The sequence below is a fragment of the Pseudophryne corroboree genome, chromosome 5 (genome assembly GCF_028390025.1).
Source record: "Pseudophryne corroboree isolate aPseCor3 chromosome 5, aPseCor3.hap2, whole genome shotgun sequence".
Lineage (NCBI taxonomy): Eukaryota > Metazoa > Chordata > Amphibia > Anura > Myobatrachidae > Pseudophryne > Pseudophryne corroboree.
The window spans coordinates 280,471,883-280,490,619 of NC_086448.1; the positions used below are offsets into that span (position 1 = coordinate 280,471,883).

At 47.3% G+C, this 18,737-nt stretch overlaps 1 protein-coding gene across 8 annotated transcripts in view; it reads left to right on the plus strand.

Moving 5' to 3' along the window:
- The window catches only part of DNAJC13 (DnaJ heat shock protein family (Hsp40) member C13), a 554,470-nt gene that overhangs the window by 334,984 nt on the left and 200,749 nt on the right, over positions 1 to 18,737 (plus strand). For 7 of the 8 annotated variants that reach the window (XR_010177689.1, XM_063922373.1, XM_063922368.1 and 4 more), the window contains one exon: positions 14,170 to 14,184. The exons of the other annotated variant lie outside the window; for it this stretch is intronic. Coding sequence is in view for 6 of the 7 variants with exons in the window: in XM_063922373.1 (XP_063778443.1) it covers positions 14,170 to 14,184 (15 nt within the window). In the remaining variant the exon portion in view is untranslated. The remainder of the gene's footprint in view (positions 1 to 14,169; positions 14,185 to 18,737) is intronic. 8 annotated transcript variants of the gene reach the window in all.

Here is an 18,737-nt window from a genome sequence, read left to right on the forward strand (position 1 = left end):
TTTTTCTACAGGTACCCCATGGATTCTACTGGACAAGAGGACCGACCTGCGTGTGAACATAAGGTAAGTATGTATGTATGTTTGTGTGCATGTATGTAATAAATCTTTACTTTCAAGGTGTGTGTGTCTTGTGTTTATTTGGGTATTTTTTTTAGTAATAGTACTACAGGTACCAGCGGGCCCGTTTTTCCGCCGCATGCTGGTACTTGTGGTTCTCCAAGTACCAGCATGCGGGGGAGGCTTGCTGGGACTTGTAGTACTGCTACTAAAAACAATATCTTTTCATTTACAACAAAGGCTATCAGCCCCCCCATCCGCAGCCCATTGGATGGGGGGGGGACAGCCTCGGGCTTCACCCCTGGCCCTTGGGTGGCTGGGGGGGGGGACCCCTTGATTGAAGGGGTCCCCACTCCCCCAGGGTACCCCGGCCAGGGGTGACTAGTTGGATTTTTGATGCCACGGCCGCAGGGCACTATATAAAAGTGACCCCCGGCTGTGGCATTATCTGTCCAGCTAGTGGAGCCCGGTGCTGGTTTTAAAAATACGGGGGACCCCTACTCTTTTTGTCCCCCGTATTTTTGGAACCAGGACCAGGCGCAGAGCCCGATGATGGTTGCTTAAATATGGGGGAACCCCTGTCATTTTTTTCCCCATATTTCTGCAACCAGGATCGGCTCAAAGAGCCCGAGGCTGGTTATGCTTAGGAGGGGGGACCCCACGCAATTTTTTTTTTAATTTTACACTGTTTAATTTAAAAAAAAAAAAAAAATGAACCCCAGCACGGATCACACAGATCCGGCCGAGATTCATTTTTAAAAAGTCGGCAGTGTTTTGCTAATCACTGCCGTAAAAATAGAAAAAAAAAACACGAATGACATCGACATCGGAACAAAAGAAAAACCCGAATACGACAGCTTAGTAAATTAGTCGTAATCAATTCAAAAAGTTGCAGTTTTACACTTTCGATGTCATTCGTGATTGAACTTTGACCTTTTTCCGAAAATTACGAATATTAGTAAATTTACCCCAGTGTCTCAAAAGGTATTTCTCCCGATGGACAAGGCCTTGACTATCCAGGTTGTGGTTTGCTCTGTGCTCAGTCCTCGCAAGGTTTCCATACATCTTTGCATTCGATTACTGGGCAAGATGGTGGCTGTTACGAGGCAAGCCAATACAGCAGATTCCATGCCTGCCCATTTCAGCTGGATCTACTGGACAAATGGTCGGGGTCTCGCCTTCATATGCATCAGGAAGTGACCTTATCTCCGAAAGCCCAGATTTCTCTATTATGGTGGCTATAGGTTCCTCACCTGGTGGAGAGCAGGAGTTTCAGTATCCACTCATGGACTCTGCTGACAACGGATGCCAGCCTCCGGGGTTGGTGGGCTGTGACCCAAGGGGCCCAGTTCCAGGGGATATGGTTGAGACAGGAGTCTGTTCTGACAATAAATATCCTGGAACTCAGGGCAATTAACAATGCTCTTCTGCAGGCGTCTCATCTCCTAAAGCAGTGTTTTTCAACCACTGTGCTGTGGCACACTAGTGTGCCCTGAGCATTCTCCAGGTGTGCCACCACAGAAGCAAAGCCAGGCCCGTCCGTGTTTTGCTGCTACAGGGGAACCGGAATGATCAATACTGGTTGGTTTAGTGGTTGCAGAGCCAGTTCTAATTTTGGGCCTGGGCATTGTTGGGCTCTTCTGGTTTTCTCAGATGTGGCTCAGGCGTGACCTATTGAGAAGCTGCGACGTGACATCCTAAGACACGCAACTGCACAATGCATCACCATTATATTTGAGTAAACAAATATGGTGTACCTTGGCAATACTTAATTCTTGTTCAGTGTGCCACGAGTTGTAAAAGGTTGAAAATCTCTGTCCTAAAGGATCAGACAATCCAGGTTCAGTCGGACAACACCACGGCTGTGGCGTACATAAACCGACAAGGGGGAACAAGAAGCAGAGCGGCGATGCGAGATGTCAAAAATCCTCCTCTGGGCGGAGGTCAACTCAAGGGCCATCTCAACCATATTCATTCCAGGAGTGGACAACTGGGAAGCAGACTTCCTCAGCAGGCACAACCTCCATCCGGGGGAGTGGGGATTACATCCCCAGGTGTTTCAACAGCTAATTCACCGGTGGGGCTGTCCGCAGATAGATCTGATGGCTTCTCGACTCAACAAGAAGCTATGCCGTTACTGTTCCAGAATGAGGGATCCACAGGCTGTTGCAGTGGATGCACTGACGGCGCCGTGGAGGTACCAGTTTGTGTACCTCTTCCCTCCTCTACCGCTAACCCCAAGCGTTCTAAAAAAAACTAAGAAGGGAAAGCGTTCAGGCCATTCTAATTGCCCCGTATTGGCCTCGACGGCCGTGGTACTCGGACCTCCTAACCATGGCTCTGGAGGATCCCTGACCTCTACCGCTCTGAGAAGATCTTCTTATGCAAGGTCCGTTAATTTATCCAGACTTACAGCGGCTACTTTTGACGGCTTGGAAGTTGAGAGGGAAATTCTAGCTAGGAAAGGTCTTCCCTCCAGGGTCATTTCCACCATGGTCCAGGCCAGGAAGATGGTTACGTCGAAACATTACCATCGTATCTGGAAAAAGGATGTATCCTGGTGTGAGTGTAGAAAGGTTACTCCCGTGGAATTTAGAATTGGTCGTTTTCTCCTTTCCTGCAAGCAGGAGTTGATATGGGCCTACGGTTAGGCTTCATCAAAGTTCAGATTTCTGTGCTCTCTATTTTCATCCAGAAACAACTTGCCGTGTTGCCTGAAGTACAAACTTTCTTAAAGGGAGTTCTTCATTTGCAACCACCCTTTGTACCTCCCACAGCACCGTGGGACCTCCAATGTGGTTCTGTCCTTTCTCCAATCTGACTGGTTTGAACCCTTATATAGGGTGGATTTAAAATTTCTCACCTGGAAGACGGTGATGTTATCGGCCTTGGCGTCTGCCAGACAGGTGTCTGAATTGGGGGCCTTATGCTGTAAGAGCCCTTATTTGATATGTCATGAAGACAAAGCAGAACTTAGGACCCGTCCTCAGTTCTTACCAAAAGTGGTGTCAGCCTTTCATGTGAATAAACCTATTGTTGTTTCGGTGTTGTCTGACGCTTCCGTTGGTCCTGAGTTCCTGGATTTGGTCAGGGCCCTGAAGATTTTTGTCAAAAAGACGGCTCGTCATCAGAAATCTGACTCTCTGTTTATCCGTTATGATGCCTCCAATGTTGGTCGGCCAGCTTCTAAGCAATCTATTGCTCGCTGGCTCCGATTGACCATCCAACAGGCATATACTTCGGTGGCTCTGCCCTTGCCGACGTCTATTTAGGCCCATTTGACAAGGTCGGTGGGCTCTTCCTGGGTGGCTGCCCAAGGAGTATTGGCCTTACAGTTGTGCCAAGCTGCTACTTGGTCTGGTTCGAACACGGTTGTAAAATTCTATAGGTTCGATACCCTGGCCAGGGATGACCTTCAGTTTGGTCAGGCTGTTTTACAGGGGTCTCAGCACTCTCCCACCCATTTTTGAGCTTTGGGACTTCCCCATGGTACTAAAGTACAAGACCCCAGTATCCACTAGGACATAAGAAATAAATAAGAATTTAATACCTACCGGTAATTCCTTTTCTCCTAGTCTGTAGTGCTTCGTTCCTGCTTACCTGTGTAAGTATTTGATTGGATCGGCGTTGTGGTCTCATTATGTTGTTGGGATAGCTGTGCTCTCCTGGTTGGGTTGGTGTTGCTATCCTCTGTTCTGGTTAGCGCCCTCCTTTCGTTTATGGTTGTGTGTTGGCTTGTTGCCTCACCACTGTTGTAATGTTTCTTCTCTCTTATTATGTCCGTCTCCTCGGGCACAGTCTGGTAGGAGGGGCACACATACACACACTAAAGGTTTTTAAAGTGCCAGGCTCCAGTGGACCCCATCTATACCCCATGGTACTAAAGTACAAGACCGCAGTATCCACTACGGACTAGGAGAAAAGGAATTACCGGTAGGTATACATTCCTATTTTTTTATTCTCGCCCTGAATCAGGGTGCTTCATATGTTCTGGTCTGTGCATTGTCCCTTCAGTGTAGCTTTCTTCCAAATGTATATTTTCTTATCACTCTCCTTTCCTGCTCCATCTAATATACTTTCCCATTGATCGTTTTAGTAACACCTCTCACTCTGCTACTCCTGCTTCCTCCCACCCCTCACCATTTTCTAATGTAGACATTTTGGAGTGAAATTTAATTTTATTTCCACTGGCAGCCACTAGATGGAGTCCTAACAGAGCTATTCAATAATAGCTCCATTCGGGAATGATGGCTGCTGGCGTCGACATTTCAACTCGCATCCCCCAGGTGTGGCAAGCTGAAATGCGTAGAAAGTGACCCAGCACCTTGGTCGGGTTTAGCCGCTTTACGCGGCTAAACCCAACCTCTGTGGGTGTGATCAGTGCGAAAACTATATGCAAATGAATATCGCCTTCACTGTCTCCCGTCACTTTAGACAGGAGATCGGGTGTGATAATCAGTAGAATACTTGCCTTTATGTCCTATGTTTATTCCTCCCTATATTCCTCATGACAGAACATAATACATTCAACAAGTACAAATTACAGAGAGGTTAAAGAGTTTCTCTGACGTCCTAGTGGATGCTGGGGACTCCGTAAGGATCATGGGGAATAGACGGGCTACGCAGGAGACTGGGCACACTATAAGAAAGATTTGGTACTACCTGGTGTGCACTGGCTCCTCCCTCTATGCCCCTCCTCCAGACCTCAGTTAGATTTCTGTGCCCGGCCCTAGCTGGTTGCACACTAGGGGCTCTCCTGAGCTTCTAGAAAGAAAGTTTAAATTAGGTTTTTTATTTTACAGTGAGACCTGCTGGCAACAGGCTCACTGCATCGAGGGACTAAGGGGAGAAGAAGCGAACCTACCTGCTTGCAGCTAGCTTGGGCTTCTTAGGCTACTGGACACCATTAGCTCCAGAGGGATCGACCGCAGGACCCGTCCTTGGTGTTCGTTCCCGGAGCCGCGCCGCCGTCCCCCTTACAGAGCCAGAAGCATGAAGATGGTCCGGAAAATCAGCGGCAGAAGACTTCAGTCTTCACCAAGGTAGCGCACAGCACTGCAGCTGTGCGCCATTGCTCCTCATACACACTTCACACTCCGGTCACTGAGGGTGCAGGGCGCTGGGGGGGGGGGGGGGCGCCCTGAGCAGCAATAAAAACACCTTGGCTGGCAAAATAACCACAATATATAGCCCCAGAGGCTATATATGTGGTAATTACCCCTGCCAGAATACAGAAAAAAGCGGGAGAAAAGTCCGCAGAAAAAGGGGCGGAGCCATCTCCCTCAGCACACTGGCGCCATTTTCTCTTCACAGTGTAGCTGGAAGACAGCTCCCCCCTGTAGTTTTCAGGCTCAAAGGGTTAAAAAGAGAGGGGGGGCACTAAATTTAGGCGCAATATTGTTTATACAAGCAGCTATTGGGGAAAATTCACTCAGTGATAGTGTTTATCCCTACATTATATAGCCCTCTGGTGTGTGCTGGCATACTCTCTCTCTGTCTCCCCAAAGGGCTGTGTGGGGTCCTGTCCTCAGTCAGAGCATTCCCTGTGTGTGTGCGGTGTGTCGGTACGGCTGTGTCGACATGTTTGATGAGGAGGCTAATGTGGAGGCGGAGCAGATGCCGATAAATGGGATGTCGCCCCCTGTGGGCCGACACCAGAGTGGATGGATAGGTGGAAGGTATTAACCGACAGTGTCAACTCCTTACATAAAAGGCTGGATGACGTAACCGCTTTGGGACAGCCGGCTTCTCAGCCCGCGCCTGCCCAGGCGTCTCAAAGGCCATCAGGGGCTCAAAAACGCCCGCTCCCTCAGATGGCAGACACAGATGTCGACACGGAGTCTGACTCCAGTGTCGACGAGGTTGAGACATATACACAATCCACTAGGAACATCCGTTACATGATCCCGGCAATAAAAAATGTGTTACACATTTCTGACATTAACCCAAGTACCACTAAAAAAGGGTTTTATGTGTGGGGAGAAAAAGCAGGCAGTGTTTTGTTCCCCCATCAAATGAGTGAATGAAGTGTGAAAAAGCGTGTGTTCCCTCGATAAGAAACTGGTAATTTCTAAAAAGTTACTGACGGCGTACCCTTTCCCGCCAGAGGATAAGTTACGCTGGGAGATATCCCCTAGGGTGGATAAGGCGCTCACACGTTTGTCAAAAAAAAAAAAAAGTGGCACTGCCGTCTTAGGATACGGCCACTTTGAAGGTACCTGCTGATAAATAGCAGGAGACTATCCTGAAGTCTGTATTTACACACTCAGGTACTAGACTGAGACCTGCAGATAGTGCTGCTGCAGCATGGTCTGTAACCCTGTCAAACAGGGATACTATTTTGCGAACATAAGACGTCGTCTTATATATGAGGGATGCACAGAGGGATATTTTGCCGGCTGGCATCCAGAATTAATGCAATGTCCATTCTGTCAGGAGGGTATGAGAGACCCGACACTGGACAGGTGATGCTGACTTTAAAAGGCACATAGAACCTTATAAGGGTGAGGAATTGTTTGGGGATGGTCTCTGGGACCTCGTATCCACAGCAACAGCTGGGAAGAAATTTTTTTACCTCTGGTTTCCTCACAGCCTAAGAAAACGCACTGTATTATCAGGTACAGTCCTGACGGCTTCAGAAAAGCAAGCGGGTCAAAGGCGCTTCCTTTCTACACAGAGACGAGAGAAGAGGGAAAAAGCTGCACCAGTCAGCCAGTTCCCAGAATCAAAATTCTTCCCCCGCTTCCTCTGAGTCCACCGCATGACGCGGGGGCTCCACAGGCGTAGCCAGGTACGGTGGGGGGCTGCCTCAAAAATTTCAGCGATCAGTGGGCTCGCTCACAGGTGGATCCCTGGATCCTTCAAGTAGTATCTCAGGGGTACAAACTGGAATTCGAGGCGTCTCCCCCCCACCGTTTCCTCAAATCTGCCTTGCCGACAACTCCCTCAGGCAGGGAGGCTGTGCTGGAGGCAATTCACAAGCTGTATTCCCAGCAGGTGATAGTCAAAGTACCCCTACTTCAACAAGGACGGGGTTACTATTCCACACTGTTTGTGGTACCGGACGGTTCGGTGAGACCCATTTTAAACTTGAAATCCTTGAACACATACATAAAAAGATTCAAGTTCAAGATGGAATCGCTCAGGGCGGTTATTGCAAGCCTGGACGAGGGGGATTACATGGTATCCCTGGACATCAAGAATGCTTACCTGCATGTCCCAATTTTCCTTCCTCACCAGGAGTACCTCAGATTTGTGGTACAGGATTGCCATTACCAATTCCAGACACTACCGTTTGGACTGTCCACGGCACCGAGGGTGTTTACCAAGGTACTGGCAGAAATGATGATACTCCTTCGAAAAAAGGGAGTTTTAATTATCCCGTACTTGGACGATCTCCTAATAAAGGCGAGGTCCAGGGAGCAGTTACTGGTCGGAGTAGCACTATCTCGGGAAGTGCTACAACAGCATGGCTGGATTCTAAACATTCCAAAGTCACAACTGGTTCCTTCCACACGCTTACTGTTCCTGGGGATGATTCTGTACACAGAACAGAATAAAGTGTTTCTCCCGCAGGAGAAAGCCAAGGAGCTGTCATCTCTAGTCAGAGACCTCCTAAAACCAAAACGGGTATTGGTGCATCACTGCACACGAGTCCTGGGAAAAATGGTGGCTTCGTACGAAGCAATTCCATTCGGCAGGTTCCATGCAAGGACCTTCCAGTGGGACCTCTTGGACAAGTGGTCGGGATCGCATCTTCAGATGCATCAACTGATAACCCTGTCTTCAGGGACCAGTGTGTCTCTACTGTGGTGGCTGCAGAGTGCTCATCTTCTAGAGGGCCGCAGATTCGGCATACAGGACTGGGTCCTGGTGACCACGGATGCCAGCCTTCGGGGCTGGGGCGCAGTCACACAGGGAAGAAATTTCCAGGGACTTCGGTCAAGTCAGGAGTCGTCCCTACACATAAACATTCTGGAACTGAGGGCCATTTACAATGCCCTAAGTCAGGCAAGGCCCTGCTTCAAAACCAGCCGGTTCTGATCCAATCAGACAACATCACGGCAGTCGCCCATGTAAACCGACAGGGCGGCACAAGAAGCAGGGTGGCGATGGCAGAAGTCACAAGGATTCTCCGATGGGCGGAAAATCACGTACTAGCACTGTCAGCAGTGTTCATTCCGGGAGTGGACAACTGGGAAGCAGACTTCCTCAGCAGACACGACCTACACCCGGGAGAGTGGGGACTTCATCCAGAAGTCTTCCTACTGTTGGTAAACCGTTGGGAAAGGCCACAGGTGGACATGATGGCGTCCCGCCTCAACAAAAAGCTAAAGAGATATTGCGCCAGGTCAAGGGACCCTCAGGCGATAGCTGTGGACGCTCTAGTGACACCGTAGGTGTACCAGTCGGTTTATGTGTTCCCTCCTCTGCCTCTCATACCAAAGGTACTGAGAATAATAAGAAGGCGAGGAGTAAGAACGATACTCGTGGTTCCGGATTGGCCAAGAAGAGCTTGGTACCCGGAACTTCAAGAAATTTTATCAGAGGACCCATGGCCTCTACCGCTCAGACAGGATCTGCTACAGCAGGGGCCCTGTCTGTTCCAAGACTTACCGCGGCTGCGTTTGACGGCATGGCGGTTGAATTCCGGATCCTAAAGGAAAAGGGCATTCCGGAGGAAGTCATTCCTACGCTGATAAAAGCCAGGAAAGAAGTAACCGCAAACCATTATCACCGCATTTGGCGAAAATATGTTGCGTGGTGTGAGGCCAGGAAGGCCCCTACAGAGGAATTTCAGCTGGGTCGTTTTCTGCACTTCCTACAGTCAGGAGTGACTATGGGCCTAAAATTGGGTTCCATTAAGGTCCAGATTTCGGCTCTGTCGATTTTCTTCCAGAAAGAACTGGCTTCACTGCCTGAAGTTCAGACTTTTGTAAAGGGAGTGCTTCATATTCAGCCCCCTTTTGTGCCTCCTGTGGCACCTTGGGATCTCAATGTGGTGTTGAGTTTCCTAAAATCACATTGGTTTGAACCACTTAAAACCGTGGATCTGAAATATCTCACGTGGAAAGTGGTCATGTTATTGGCCTTGGCTTCGGCCAGGCGTGTGTCAGAATTGGCGGCTTTGTCATGTAAAAGCCCTTATCTGATTTTCCATATGGATAGGGCAGAATTGAGGACTCGTCCCCAGTTTCTCCCTAAGGTGGTATCAGCTTTTCACTTGAACCAATCTACCAATCTATTGTGGTGCCTGCGCCTACTAGGGACTTGGAAGATTCCAAGTTACTGGACGTAGTCAGGGCCTTGAAAATTTATGTTTCCAGGACGGCTGGAGTCAGGAAAGCTGACTCGCTTTTTATCCTGTATGCACCCAACAAAATAGGTGCTCCTGCTTCTAAGCAGACTATTGCTCGCTGGATTTGTAGCACAATTCAGCTGGCGCATTCTGCGGCTGGATTGCCGCATCCTAAATCAGTGAAAGCCCATTCCACGAGGAAGGGGGCTCATCTTGGGCGGCTGCCCGAGGGGTCTCGGCTTTACAACTTTGCCGAGCTGCAACTTGGTCAGGGGCAAACACGTTTGCTAAATTCTACAAATTTGATACCCTGGCTGAGGAGGACCTTGAGTTCTCTCATTCGGTGCTGCAGAGTCATCCGCACTCTCCCGCCCGTTTGGGAGCTTTGCTATAATCCCCATGGTCCTTACGGAGTCCCCAGCATCCACTAGGACGTCAGAGAAAATAAGAATTTACTCACCGGTAATTCTATTTCTCGTAGTCCGTAGTGGATGCTGGGCGCCCATCCCAAGTGCGGATTGTCTGCAATACTTGTATATAGTTATTGCCTAACTAAAGGGTTATTGTTGAGCCATCTGTTGAGAGGCTCAGTTATATTTCATACTGTTAACTGGGTTTAATATCACGAGTTATACGGTGTGATTGGTGTGGCTGGTATGAGTCTTACCCGGGATTCAAAATCCTTCCTTATTGTGTCAGCTCTTCCGGGCACAGTATCTTAACTGAGGTCTGGAGGAGGGGCATAGAGGGAGGAGCCAGTGCACACCAGGTAGTACCAAATCTTTCTTATAGTGTGCCCAGTCTCCTGCGGAGCCCGTCTATTCCCCATGGTCCTTACGGAGTCCCCAGCATCCACTACGGACTACGAGAAATAGAATTACCGGTGAGTAAATTCTTATTTTCTCATTTTCTTAAAATCATTGCATATTGTATTTGTTTATAGTTATTTCATCTTACCTTGTTTAAAGGTTTTGAGACCTATCCCATCACAAACCTGTCTAAAGACAAGGCTAGGATAGTTCAGAAGAGTGGTTTGGAATGAGCAAAGATTGCATTTATTAGCCATTAAACCTGGCTCTCGTATATCACAAGTACTAGGTGATATTATTGTGAATAAATGTGTCTCCAGAAATATTATATAAAACTTTATGAAAGGTCCTTTTAGTACAATTATAGGAATTTCACATTTAAAGATTATAGTGGGATATTGTACCACTGTCTCAAATAATGATTTCACTGCACTATTATCTGGAGAAGAAGCAAATGTATCAAATTTACAAAAAAAAAGTGAAAACAAATCGCAGTGAGCCCATTGTTAAAGTCGCCAGCTCAAGCTGGCGAAATAACAGGGCAGCACTGCAATAAGCTGTGCAGCGACCCGGCAGTGTGATCAGCTCTGTGTGTCCGATGGGGACACAAGCTGATGGCTTGTAAAAAAAACAGACAAAAACAAAACATATTTACCAGTCCAGGAGCCGATGATCAGTGCTCCGCTGTGGGCTGCCGGGCCCTCTGTGCTGCGCTGTGACCCCCGCTGCAGTAAAGTGAAGATACAAAACATCAGCTTACTTTACCGGGTTCACAGCAGCGCACAGGATCCGGCGCTCTGCAGGAGCAGCGATGACCGGCTCCCCGGACTGGTGAGAATATTTACTGAGCGGGGAAGGGAGGGGGGTCTGCGATGCACGGAGGAAGTGTGGTAGTCGCAATGGGGGGTGTCCCATGCACAGCAGGATATTGGGGTATTTTTCCCCAAAAATACCCCAGTGATGCTGCGGAGAGGCATCGCAGGGACAGAGCTTGCTCGCAAGCTCTGTTCCTGCATGCGATAATTGATACATCCGTGCGATGTAATCAATTATCGCAGTGCAGATTTGAGCGATTTTATCACCTCACTTCCACATCCTTAGATGCGGATGGTGATAAATAGACCCTAAACTCTGCAAACAATTGTAACCTATTCTGTTAACATTGTGAGCACTAACTGGCTACACTGAGAGAAATAAAATAATCTCAAGATTGAGTTTTGAGGAATACAATATCTTGCAATACAAAAGTCAAATTGTCAACAATTCAGAATAAGAGACGACACACAGCATTTTTTTAATACTCTTTATTAACATAAAAGTGTGTGTTTTCTTTTTTCATCACGTTATTCTATTTTTTTTTATTTGTTTATACTTTACTTTGCATAACCCTAATATAGGGTAAAATATGATACACCATGTGGAATAGTAATGAAAAGAAGTAAGTTTAATATGGGTATTGATATCTTTCAAACAATTTATCTGAAACAAAGTTGAATTTTAAATAAATAAAGGAATTAATATTATTTTGTGGAAGGGCATTAGTGCAAACCTAATTAAACTGATTCCCTTTTCTCTCTTTTTTGCTGTTTGTATGTATATACTGAATCGGTGGGTAGCACCGATATAATGGTAAAGATATGGAAATTTAAAGCATATGAATAAATGTGACCAACAAGCGCATCAAATATATTCTTAGTGCGGGATTTCCTCTAAAGCTAGAATTCTTATTAGCTGGAGCAAGCAGTTTTTTTTTTTTGTTTTTTTTTAAAGTTTGCGTCTTATTCATACCATGGAAACACAATATTTATAGAAATGTTGACTGCGCTACCCATGTCAGAGCGTCTGTCACATCAGGAGTCTCGTGCCGTGTGGTATGAAGACGTTAGCAGTGGCGGATCTAGACTTTACTTTTAGGGGGTGCGGTTTAAGAATTCGGACTCCTCCCCTCTACTCATAGCTCCTCCCGCTTAGTTATGCCACTCCCATTTTCAAGATTAAAGAAGAAGAAAAAACACTATCAGGCAGTCCAGCATTTGATGTAGTACCCTGACCATGGCCATGCTGGGATGTTATTAGCTTAAGTTTACACAAAAAGCCAAACCTTCCTTGGTGTCCCTTAACCTGGGTACACACCTACAGATATATCTGCAGATCAGTTGATCTGCACATCAATTGATCTACAGATATATCTATAGCCAGATTGGGAAGTGTGCTGTGCATACACACTGCCCAATCCTTCGGGGGCTGACGTCATGAACTGGGTGGGCATTTACACACGCCCGCCCAGTTCAGTTGTCAGTCACCACTGGCGCTGCATCTTGTGGCTGACCGCCCGTACACACACCGACGTGCCAATATCTGTTGGCTGTGCAACAGGGCTGACGTGATATGTCTATGAATGACTGAGTTCACAGACATATCGCTCGTACACACTGCCCAACGGACCCGCGATATATCAGCCGTTCAAGAGAATAGCTGATATATTGGCCATTGTGTACGCACCATTACTTACACAAGTATTTCCTTTTTGTTGCCCTCCCCGTATATAAGCTACAGCCTGCAGCAATATATGTATAATGTAAAGAATGTGTTTCTGAAGCAGACTTTTATTCTTGTCTACCATTTGTTTCAAAGGTGCTGAACAGAACTTTGGTAACATATAATCCAATTTCATGAATGGTCATAAGCTCATGCTTGTTCCCAGACAGCCTGTCTTGTTAGACGTGTATACAGGTGGGGGTTATGCAAGCATACCTGGATATTTATGCAGAGTTGAAAACAAGGCAAACAGATGTCACACACAGAGCTAAGACTCAAATCCTTGTGAACACCCTCTTTCCTTCCCAAAACACACACCTTTTTAAGGCAATTACACAGCTCTCCGGGGTCCGGGCCCGCTCCGCTGCAGTGAAAATAACGCATGCCCCTAAATGAGTCTCTCAGGTTGGCGTCCTCGAAGCCTACCGCACATGACAGTGTTTGTCATTGCGCAGAGGCGTAATGACACTGAGGAGGAGGAGCGGAAAAGGCCAGGGGAGGGGTGCCGGGCGCGGAGAAGACAGTGAGTGTCACACTGCCCCAGCCCAGCCCCCAGTGCCTTGCAAGTTCAGACTCTTGGTGGCGGCGGGCTGTTAGTGGGCTGCCTACGGCTGCCGCATATCATGATCACCGCGCTGACACACACTGCCCCGGCTGAGCCCCCGGCACGCGCCTTCAAAGTTCAGACTCTCAGCGGCAACGGGCTGTCAGTGCTCCCTGATGCTGGCTGCTGCCTACCGCAGATCATGATCATCGCGGCCACTGCAACAAGTACTGTATGGGAATGGGTCCCGGCCATCCGTCCCAGCGCTTGCTTCTCAAATGTGCAGGGGCATGTTTAGCGGGGGGCGATCGCCCTTTCCGCCCCTGTCTGGATCCGCCACTGGACGTTAGGTGTATGAGGACACATCTGTACTTGTTAACAAAAGCATCTTTAGAGCCACATTTGATAATTAATAGGATAATGTGAAATAATAAAGCAAATATCCACTTATTACTTTCTGGTGCTTTTTCTTTTCTCATTTTTCCTCTTTTCTCTCCTTAACCATGTTTTCTACGCTCTGTCTTTTTCATATACCCGGTACCTTATCTTCCTTTTCTTCCTTATCTCCTTATTCTTATACATATTGTTTCCCCTTACTCTTATGTAAGTGTTTGCAATAGTTAAGTTACAGGCAGACTATTTGCCTTGTTTAATAGGTTATTTATGATTTCCCAAGCCCTGACTAAGGGGACTGATCATATTAGATGATGCTGTTAGCCAGTAGTACAATCATTATACCTGTAATGTTTTCCAGAACTGTATTTCCTTTGTAAGCTAATGTCTTTTAAACCAAATATAAAGCTAGAAACTAGGTCATTTCAAGTCTTTGTATAGAGAGGACTTTGGGTTGCTTTTACTGCTGGTTTTCTTTCTTTTAAATATATATTTCCCCTGTTTTGTTTTCTCTGCATTCATTCAATCAGGACAGAAATAATATGGTGAGTTTGTGTTTCTCTTTGTCTTATCTGTGTTTGCTTTCCATTCCTGACTGTCCAATATTTTACTGTTTAAAATCTGAGTGAAAAAAGTCTGTGGTAACTGCATGACAAATATATAGGATATGTGTGCATGTACTTGGTGTTTATTCTTGGATAATATGTGGCTTATTTTTGTGCTACAGTTGCATGTGGTGATGGGGCTGGTGCTATTTTTGTATATGTATATGAGTTGTTGGGTATCCTATCAGCCAATATTTTGTATGATATGGCTACCTTTTGTTTTTGTGTAAAATATATATATATATATATATATATTCCTCCAAATCAGTCGGCACTCAAGTGTCTCTATGTCCAGCTTCCCCTGGTGCCTGAATCCTCAGTGACATAGATATCCAAAGGCGGAAATGAACGGCACTCACAGGGTGTATGATTTCAAAAGACTGGTATATTAGTGTAACGTTTCGGAGCACCAGACTGGTGTTGTCTGGAAGAAGGGGCTGGTGCTCCGAAACGCCACTTTGCCGCTGCAGGACCACAGTCCTGAGAGGTTGATGTGCAGCGGGGCACTGCGCCTTAGCTGTCACAATTTAAGCATGCCGCACACCCTTAACAGATGCCTGAAAGGGAGGAGTGGTGACTACAAACCGGGTACCTCGCTAGGGGGTCCCCCGGTTCTTGATGCGGCACAAACGGGACCCTCCTGGTGGAGATCCGCTATAGCCACCTGCGTACACTGGCCAGCGGTAGTGAAAAGAGGTATCTTTACTTAGTTTTACATGTGGGAGACATAGCCAGTATGAAAATCTACATGGCTCCAGCGCCATTACAGGGGCCGGAGCTTACTTCAGAGCGGGACCAGTGGCGTTTTGGCACCTTCCTCTGCTTACAGCTGCAGGCACACACAGCTCGCTCCTCCAGACACTCAGGATACGCAGGTAAACTGGTACAGTGGTGTAGCAAAGAGGGAGAGCTGCTATTGTACACAATCTGTGTCTTGAAAAGGACAAAAACTCTGGTGTTACATCGTGATATAACAGCTTGCAGTCTCACTGGGGCTGCTTAGCTTGGGTGTGCTGTTCCTTCCCCTGTGTCTCCCTCACATACAGTAAGGGCAGGCTTGCTATTATATTACTTGTCTGTGTGTATGTGTATATAAGTGTTGTCTACTGTAAACATGGTAAAACACCAATTATGCAGTGTATGTTACACCAGATTCTCTCCCTTTACATCTGGTTCCATATCATGTGAACAATGCAGCCAGTCTTCACAACTCAGTGAGGGGGTTGGGGGGGAGGGTCAAGAGCCTTCCTGGCTAGGTGCCATAAAATCCATAATGTCAGATACAGTATGTCATCTCAGCTCACTGCTAATACTCGAAACACTCAACAACTGCAGCAGGATGTTGCAGACCTAGCTGCTAGGGCGAATGTTCACCAACCCCCCCCCCCCCCCCTCTCTAGATCAGGACCACTAAAACGTGGGTTACCTGCTTTATTCTCAGTATCTGATGAGGAGATACAGGAGGAGGGGGAGGAATTGGATCCTGTTACTGGGGATTCCCCTTCTGCACAAGGTATTGAGCCCCTCATACTTGCTATACAGGACGTGTTAAAACTTCCTCTAGAGGACGCTGCAGAACAGCAGTCTTTTTTCTTAACACAGAACAAACTCATTGCAGAACTGGATGACCTGTTTAAGTTAGCTCGGAAAAATCCAGATAAGAAATACCAAGTGACAAAACAATTTCTCTTACGTCCTAGAGGATGCTGGGGACTCTGTAAGGACCATGGGGATAGACTGGCTCCGCAGGAGACATGGGCACTTTAAAAAAGACTTTAGATCTGGTGTGCACTGGCTCCTCCCTCTATGCCCCTCCTCCAGACCTCAGTTTGATACTGTGCCCAGTGGAGACTGGGTGCTTTTCAGAGAGCTCTTCTGAGCTTTCTGACAGAAAGTATATTTGTTAGGTTTTTTTATTTTCAGGGAGCCTGCTGGCAACAGACTCCCTGCATCAAGGGACTGAGGGGAGAGAAGCAGACCTACTTCTGTGAGTTTCAAGGCTCTGCTTCTTAGGCTACTGGACACCATTAGCTCCAGAGGGAGTCAGAACACAGGTCTCACCCTGGAGTTCGTCCCGGAGCCGCGCCGTCGTCTTCCTCACAGAGCCGGAAGATAGAAGCCGGGTGAGTATGAGAAGAAAAGAAGGCTTCAGAGGCGGCAGAAGACTTCATGATCTTCACTGAGGTAACGCACAGCAGTGCAGCTGTGCGCCATTGCTCTCACACACGGCAGTCACTGTAAGGGTGCAGGGTGCGGGGGGGCGCCCTGGGCAGCAATATAAAAACCTAATTTCTGGCAAAAGAGATATATATACAGCAAGGTACTGTATATATAAAGAGCCCCCCCCCCCAGTTTTTATTATATTTAAGCGGGACAGAAGCCCGCCGCCGAGGGGGCGGGGCTTCTCCCTCAGCACTCACCAGCGCCATTTTCTCCACAGCACAGCTGAGAGGAAGCTCCCCGGACTCTCCCCTGCTTATCCACGGTGAAAGGGGGTTTCAGAGAAGAGGGGGGGGGGGGCACATTATTGGCAGCAAATAATAGTATTACAGCGCTACTGGGTAACACATTGTGTGTTTTTCCTGGGGTATTAGCGCTGGGTGTGTGCTGGCATACTCTCTCTCTGTCTCTCCAAAGGGCCTTGTGGGGGGAACTGTCTTCAGATAAGAGGATTCCCTGAGTGTGTGGTGTGTCGGTACGTGTGTGTCGACATGTCTGAGGTAAAAGGCTCTTTTAAGGAGGAGATGGAGCAAATGTGTGTGCGTGGTGTCTCCGTCGACAACGCCGACACCTGACTGGATATGTGGAATTAAGTGCTGAGGTAAATTTATTACACAAAAGATTAGAGAACAGACAGGGAATCTACCCATGTCTGTCCCTATGTCGCAGGGACCTTCAGAGTCTCAAAATGCCCACTATCCAAAATAATAGACACTGATACCGACACGGAGTCTGACTCTAGTGTCGACTACGATGATGCAAAGTTACAGACAAAACTGGCAGAAAAGTATTCAATATATGATTATTGTAATAAAAGATGTTTTGCATATCGCTGATGACCCATCTGTCCCTGACACGAGGGTACACATGTTTAAGGGGAAGAAAGCTGAGATAACATTTTCCCCCTCTCATGAACCAAATGAATTGTGTGAAAAAGAGCGGGAATCTCCAGACAAGAAACTGCAGTTTCCCAAAAGAATTCTCATGGCGTATCCTTTCCCTGCTGGGGCCAGGATACGATGGGAATCCTCCCCTAGGGTGGACAAGGCGTTGACACGTTTATCCAAAAGGTAGCTCTGACATACCATGATACAGCTACCCTCAGGGATCCTGCAGATAGCATGCATAAAAGTACTTTGAAGTCCATTTACACACATTCTGCTACGCTACTCAGACCGGCGATTTTGTCGGCAGGGGTTTATAGCGCTGTAGCAGCGTGGACAGATACCTTATCAGCGGAGTTTGAATCCCTCGATAAGGATACCATGTTATTGACCCTAGGATATATAAAAGATGCTGTCTTATATATAAGACATGCTCAAAGAGACATTGGTCTACTGGGTTCTAGAGTCAACGCTATGTCGATTTCTGCTAGACGTGTCCTGTGGAACATGCAATGGACAGGCGATGCCGACTAAAAGAGGCATATGGAGGTTTTACTTTACAAGGCAGAGGAATTGTGTGGAGAAGGGCTCTCGGACCTGGTCTCCACAGCTATAGCTGGTAAATCTGATCTTTTGCCTTATATTCCCTCACAGCCTAAGAAAGCACGACATTATCAAATGCAGTCCTTTCGGTCGCAGAAAAACAAGAAAGTACGAGGAGTGTCCTTTCTTACCAGAGGTAAGGGCGCAGGGCACAGCTAGTTCCCAGGAACAGAAGTCCTCCCCGGCCTCTACTAAATCCACCGCATGACGCTGGGGCTCCGCTAAGGGAGTCCGCCCTAGTGGGAGCACGTCTTCGACTCTTCAGCCACATCTGAGTTCACTCACAGGTGGATCCCTGGGCAATAGAAATTGTTTCTCAGGGTTACAAGCTGGAATTCGAAGAGGTGCCTCCTCGCCGGTTTTCCTTATCGGCCCTACCGGCATCTCCCCCAGAAAGGGAGATAATATTAAATACAATTCACACATTGTATCTCCAACGGGTGGTGCTCAAGGTTCCCCTCCTTCAACAAGGAAGGGTATATTACTCAACCTTGGCTGTAGTCCCGAAACCGGACGGTTCGGTCAGACCTATTTTAAAATTAAAATCTCTGAACCTATACTTGAAAAGGTTCAAATTCAAGGTGGAATCGCTCAGAGCGATCATCGCCAGCCTGGAAGGGGGGGATTTTATGGTGTATCTAGACATAAAGGCTGCATACCTTCATGTTCCCATTTATCCACCCCATCAGGTGTACCTGAGAATTACGGTACAGTATTGTCATTACCAATTTCAGGGTAATTGGCGGAAATGATGGTGCTCCTGCGCAAGCAAGGAGTCACAATTAT